Genomic DNA, 6,952 nt, shown 5'->3' on the forward strand with positions numbered 1-6,952 from the left:
CTGTGCAGAGAGCTGAGAGTCAGAGCCGCAAGTGAAGAGGGACTCTTTAAGTTATCAGCTTCGGAGTATAGCTCGCGGAGGGGGCGGTGGAGAGAGAGAGAGAGAGCGCGAGGATGCTGAGCCGGAAGCCGCAGCCCTCACCTCGTCAGCGCCAACGCGGGATGCTCCAGTAACTTTTGAGCGCGTTGAAGTTTAATCTCTACGCCGTTAGTCGCTCCGTTTCGCCCGGTTTCCCCGTGAAGCGCCGCTCATCCTGCACCATGCTCGGTCCGTCGGTCCGCGGCGCGCTCTTCCTGTGCGCATTCCTCCAGCTCTTCCCCCTGCCCGGCGGACAGGTGCCGACCTGCCAGGAGGTGCGCACGGTGTTCCAGTCCCTGCATCCGGGCTCCAAGTGGGTCCCCGAAACCCCGGTGTCAGGTAACTGTCATCAACTTCAAGCTTGGGCATGTTGCGGCTCCGTGGGTGTTTTTACGCACTTGGCGGCGCGCATGTGTGGTGACTGCATCCTTAGATTGCTTGCACTTCTGTAGGTTAAAAATACATGTTAACTCAAATTCAATTCCACTGTTGAGTTTCGGAGGACTACACCGTTACCACGGTCCTGTAGACTGCTGACTTCAGTGAGAGAAAACCCACACACACTCTCTCCATCCCCCCGGCTGAACGTTCACCGACCTGCCGCAAAAGAGAGAAAGAAAGAAAATCTATTGGCCAGTAAAGCATCTTGTTAAAAGTGCAGGTTGAATTATATAAGCCACAGTTAACTGTTAAATAACAAGCTTACAGAATCGATTGGCTCCAGTATCGATCCAAACGTGGAGCCAAGTAACCCAACTTTGATTTGGTGCTGTATAAATTGGAAGCAGATGTTGGCAGCATTTGTTTGTTATGAATCTTCTGCTAAATTTGAGGGTTTCTGTTCTTTATATGATGATGATGAGGGTGGACTGTATGCACCTATTAAAAAAATAGATCAGCACTCTTCCCTTTATGAGTTAATAAATAATCCGTGCTCCAGCGGGTCCTTATTCCATATTGTCACAGGATTTATAGATTAGTGGTGTGATGGGAATTGTGACCGCCCTGCAAACACATCTGTAATAGAAGCGGTTATCCAAAGAGGTAATTACTGTTCCCTGGAGCTCAAATGTCAGCGAGTCTGCCTCGGAGGAGGGAAGGAAGTGTCTTGACTTTTAAGACGTGAGGAAAAACACATTGAGCTGATGGGGCGGGGGAAGGGAAATAATTCTGGTGTTTTTCTCGATGAAGGTTAACAGCTATAGAACCCCATTTATTTTGCAGAACACAGCACGTCCGCGCAACACCGGAGAGCCTGTTGCACGCATTCCGATCCAGAGAGCCCTCTCATGCGGCTGAATCATCAGCCAGCTGCAAATGTTAATTAGGTTTTGTAGTGTCATGTCAGCGCGCGCGGGGTGCAAGGGCTCCAGGTTAACAGCTTTTCCTTTTTCTCAGCATGCAATTCTCGCTCACCTGATTTTCAAAGAGGTTTGCCAAAATAACGCAATAAGTGCGCCGCGAACCCTGCGAGGAGTGTGATGAATCGCAAAAATGATTCAAATCGAACAGAAAAGGAAAGACGGTGCGACGCACTTTGCAGCGCGCTTTGTCACACTCAATCCATCCCGTGTTATCTGCGGGTGCACGTGGCTCCAACCACTACGCCCTACATCTTTCCGTGCATGAATCTTTAATCCCACACCTTCCACCGAGGCCATCGTGCGTTTTAAGAGAAATATTTAACCCCCCTCTCCCCTCCACACACACATCTCAAATGTGAGGCACAGCAGCGGCTGTGCACCTTAACTGGGGGTTCAGTCTGAGCTGGACGGCCTGAAGCTCCAAACCATTACTCACACTGGAAATCAATCCACCAGTCAGCTGAGGGACAATTCATCCTCGCCGGTTACACGTTCCCAAGATGCCTGCGGCTCCTCTGCTGCTGCGTGATTGCTGGTTTTATGAAGTGAGCTGGTTGCTACAGTGTTTTATCAAGTGTCCGATGGTAACGCAACAAATCACAGAGCCAGCTTTTTAGATTGACGTAGAACACTGATTCGAAAACCCGTTGGTTTCAGATCCTGAGGCAGCTCCACAAACATGCGTACATCTTTATTGTACTGTCCGATTGTTCCCAATTTGGCTTACAAACGTGATTTTGAAAGGATGACGTGTTAAATCCGCGAAATAAAAACGATGCATTACTTCTGATTTGGGTCTCAAAGCTTTCCAGATAAGTCAATTTTTAATTCTGCTTAGGAGTTTTTTAACAGTTTGTTCCAAAATGGAGTTGCACCCACTGATTGGTTCTGATTGACCCTTGGGTCTGTCTATATACATAACAAAGATGAATATATATTTGTTCTACATATCAACATATAAAACATGTAACATTTCCTTATTTGTTATGATACAAATGTATGATCTTTTTCTGCATTTTGCCTTCTTCGTCAAAGGAGTTTGCGATGAAGAAGAGGGGTTCACCACTTCCAACACTATTTAGAAGAAAAGGACAACATATTTTAGGCGAAAAAAATGGCTGATTTTGCAACTATTGTTATTGTTAGTACACAAACAGCAGTGTCGACAAAACACATGGGTTATTATAAGACGCCCAATTAGACTATCTTTGTGTAAAATAAAAATAACGTATATGATGTTTTAACATTTATCCTATTGAGCCACAAAGTTCTACATGATTGATGTTGACTTACTGCACCAGTGCAGGAACAGGGAGATTTAAACATATAGGAAGATAAAATGCCTCTCCCTTTCATTCCCAATGTGCTGACACAGAGCAGATATACAACAATTCCTTATATTATGCAGACCTCCTAAAACCTTCACAGGACCCCTTTTATAGGAGCTGGTGTAGTAAAATGTAATGGGATGTGAGTTCAGGACTTAATGCTAAAACAAAGTGCTGCCAGTGAGGGAGAAATAGGTTGCACATTAAAATGTAAATCAAATGGATAGTGTTTAGGCTTTTAAAAAATACATATCCCCACATCGCACATTAAGCGAGGCCCGGGAGAGGACGTAGTGTGGCCTTGAATGCCACAGGAAGTTTTTCGTCTCACTATAAAGCCATCTATCTGTGTGTAGGCTCGTGTGGGTGTGTCCTTTCGCATATCTCCGCACGCGACACGTTCGGTATTAGTAAACATTGAATAAACAAGTGACCGCCTCTCCGTTTAACAGCGGGGGGCGGAGCCTCAGCGCTCTGCAGACTGATGCCTTTGTGCGTACTCGTAGCTCGCGCGCCACCTGCGGAGGCTCGAGCTACTACGGTGTCACGCATGTCGACTGCAGCAGCCGTGACCTACATTTACAGCGCTTCCTTTTGCTGCTGGGTGCTGGAGGTACAGTCTGATAACGTGACCGAACTCTTCTTCACTTCCCCTGGAGTCAACAGCAGCGGTTAGCTAACAGGAAGCAGAATGGAAGCCGCGACTTGTTCACGTGTTGTTCCCCCGTGAGTAACGTTGCATGACTTGATGCTAACTTGAACTTGTATGCTAACACTAATAAGGTTACCGCCAGTACAATACCTCTGCTAAATGAAGCCTACGCTCTACTTTATATGCAGGTGTTTATGTCAAAATATTGTTATATTTTGTTATATTTTGTTATATTTTCTTGGTCAAATCTGAATCGGCAACATTTCTCTCTCGGGTAAATGTACTATGTTTACTCTGAACTAAGTACACAGTAAGTAGGAAGTGTACAGTTGAGTTACATATTTTTGGGGGCCTTTTGTAAGATATTTTGACGTACAGTGAGGTAGAATAGTAACACAATTCAATATATTTGATATCTATACATCGTAATGAATCTGTATCTGTTTGGGGCCCATTGGTTGGGGGCCACAGGCCCAGGTTGTCTCCGTTGCTGAACTGTCAAGTCTGCCTCTGGTGTTTTCTGATGGAATAATGTGGAACAACAACGGTTTAACCTTTGTGGCCTGGTTTTCAGTGCTCGCATGTCTCTACCGGTCGTGACCTGTTCAGCCAAAGAGTTCATTTTAGTATTTCGTATCATTTTCAGGGTAAAGTTATCCAGTAATTTGCAAGAAAATGAGCAAAGATTAGGTGGTCTGTCCGAATAGTTTGGTAAACCACTGGGATAACGTAGTATTGATGTATTGTTTGTCAGTGGGCATGCAGAAATAGTTGCGTTACGAAACATTAAATCATCAGCGATGATCACATTCACTTGCTCATAACTCATTCTTGCACACGTTAATGTGTTCAGTTTGTTTGTGGAGGATTTCTGTGTGCAAATCCACGTAGCAAGTAGCAAAATGTTTCTCAATTCTCTAAAAACGTGTTAAGTCACATTATATTCCTGAGTAAATTAGTAGTTTTTTCACTAGAAAAATATGTGTCACATACTAAACTCTCCAGGCATGTTTCCAGTATTTTACGCCATCCTTTATATCCAGCGATGACATTGAACCCGTCCTTCATCGTTCTCGACAATATTTAAGCGATGCATGAAAAGTTAAAACCTAGAATGAGACAGAGTTATGGCGCCAGGCTTGTACGTTGCATTTTCATAAATCCCAGCTCTTCCACTTTTGCCCTAATGAGCTTTTTGTTTTACATTTTTTCACAAAAGCATGAAATATGCAGCCACTTGTCACATACTTGGTGCAATTTTTGGTCCCCCTTTTTGTCGGTCATCCATAATGCATCCTTGTCATTAATGGATACAGAATAACTTGAAGGGTTTTCAGTCACATCTGCTGAACTTTGTGCCCGAGAAAAAGATTTGGCGAGCAAATGCGAAACACAAGTTCTTCGTCGAGGCCTTCAGCTAATGGAAGATTGATGAACGTCAATGTTGAGGATGGCTTGCTGGAATTGCGCTGGTGGAAGTATCACCTTCTATCTGTGTGTGTGTGTGTGTGTGTGTGTGTGTGTGTGTGTGTGTGTGTGTATGATGATGATGATGATGATGGGGAGCCGTGCAGCAGCCTGTACTGGTGGTGTGTGTGGTATGGAGGTGGCTGATTCAGAGAGAAGTCCGCAGGAAGGTAGAGCAGAATTCTAATAACGCTGCATGTGGTGCCAGGGGGCCAAAACACCAAAACACTAAAGTTTCTTTTCTTTCCGCCAACATGATTCAAAAAGAAGCGAGAGCAGGAAAAAAAAAAAACACAGCACAACAACAACATTATACGGTGGAGATGTTCAAAGCAAAATAGTGCTGCAGGAGTATCACTCATGTCTTTGTTGCTGTGGGTGGTTGGAGTGTCGGCAGGTGGAATGGAGGCTGGTGTAGTCGTGTATGAGCGAGAGGCGCTCGAGCGCCGACCCCGGGACCTGAGTGTGTGAGAGCGGCTCTGTCAGAGGACGTGGAGGGTCTCTGATGGCAGCAGCTGACCTGGAGGCTCAGTAGATGGGAGAGTAGTACAAGGCGGAGCTGACAGCTGCCACTTATTTGTACATTTATTTTAGATTTTGTTTTTGGAGGGGAGGGTTCATCATTGTAGAGGTAGAGATTGGAAATTGGGGAAAGAGAGGAGTACGACGTAACAAAGGGCTCCAAGGGTTTGTACTGGTATCACGGTATACTGCGGGATCATACCGTGTACATTTGCTTCTGTGCAGTATTTAAAAAAAAAAAAAAAAGAAAGTACAGTAAGTGAGTGTGCGGGAGAGTTAAAGGTGCAGGCAGGAGCAGTGTGGCTGCACCTACAAATATGTTAATTTATTAATCATGGGACACGATTAAAAAGACAATGTTCATGTTTCATTTAGTTGTTAATTTAAAGTATTGCTATAATTCTTACTTTACTATATTATAATAATATTTTAATTATGATACTGATATCATTCCTTTAAGGGTCATTCTAAATGTAAAATAAAATAATAATATTAATAATGTAAAGGGCCGTCCAGAGGTAGAAATAAAATATATCCGCATATTAATAACATAAGGTTATAAATAAGAAAACAGTTGAAAAGTAGCTGCTGCTGTGCATCTTTCAGCACCACAGAGTTGAGAAGAAAGAGAACGATGTACCTATAGTTATCGTTTAGTGTGTGGACGGCCATAACACCGTGAAACCGTGATAGTTTCTGGGGTCAATCCGTGAAAACCTCAGACCCGTACAACCCTACAAGGCTGGAATCAAACCCGGGACCTCCAGCTGTCACTTATTCTAACACAACATCCTGAACAGTTTCCCCCTTTTCTTCCTCCTCTGAGCTGAAACAACTCGACTGTCATGTCGTTTGATGTTGCTGAGCAGGATGCCAACAACGGGTCCAGGACTTCTCGGTAATTAGCTACGGGGGTCAGGTCACCTGTTGTTTGTTTGTTTGTTACGGGAAAAAAGTGAACAACAAAAGAACAAACGCTCCTGCTGTTGAAACGACACTAATAAGGTGGATCAGTGTGACCTGACGCGAGAGGTCTTTGTGTCTAATCAAGCAGCGATTGGTGCTTTGTTTATTCCCATCTCCTCTCTGGAAACAGCCCTCTTTATAATGAAGGACACTTGTGTTTTGTGTACACTCCAGACAACAGAGACCGGGGCTCGTTCACATACACGCTCTCGGCTTTCAAATGATTGCTTCATCAAAACGCCTTTACAAGTAGAGCAGTCAGCAAAGCGCTGAAAAACGCTTAAAACAGTCGTAATCCCTGGTAGCTAATGACATGACCCATAGTAAGTCTTCATTTCATTTATTGTCTCTACAAAGTGACACCGGAGAGGAAGCCAAGGAGTCCCACGTGCTCCCACTCGACACTGGTAGCTGATGTATAATTTATGCCCCGTAATGAACGGCTTTTAACATATTCTATATTTTAATACAACTTGTTTTTCCCCCATGGTCTCGGCTATTAAACTTGCATAGTGATAGCTTTCTAATTGGTGCCGGGAAGCCAAAGAGACACAGTGTATTTGTGGCTGCCCCCC

General features: G+C 44.3%; 1 protein-coding gene across 3 annotated transcripts in view; it reads left to right on the top strand.

The window, feature by feature from the left end:
- The first annotated feature begins 12 nt into the window (after positions 1-12).
- Positions 13-6,952, top strand: part of gpc3 (glypican 3) — a 97,302-nt gene continuing 90,362 nt past the window's right edge. Inside the window, exon 1 of one of the 3 annotated variants that reach the window (XM_031858144.1) lies at positions 13-417. In XM_031858144.1, the coding sequence (XP_031714004.1) occupies positions 261-417 (157 nt within the window). In that variant the 5' untranslated portion in view covers positions 13-260. The other 2 variants (XM_031858145.1, XM_031858146.1) reach the window with 2 other exon arrangements.

Source organism: Anarrhichthys ocellatus, unplaced genomic scaffold (assembly GCF_004355925.1).
Source record: "Anarrhichthys ocellatus isolate YVR2014 unplaced genomic scaffold, GSC_Weel_1.0 scaffold19, whole genome shotgun sequence".
NCBI lineage: Eukaryota > Metazoa > Chordata > Actinopteri > Perciformes > Anarhichadidae > Anarrhichthys > Anarrhichthys ocellatus.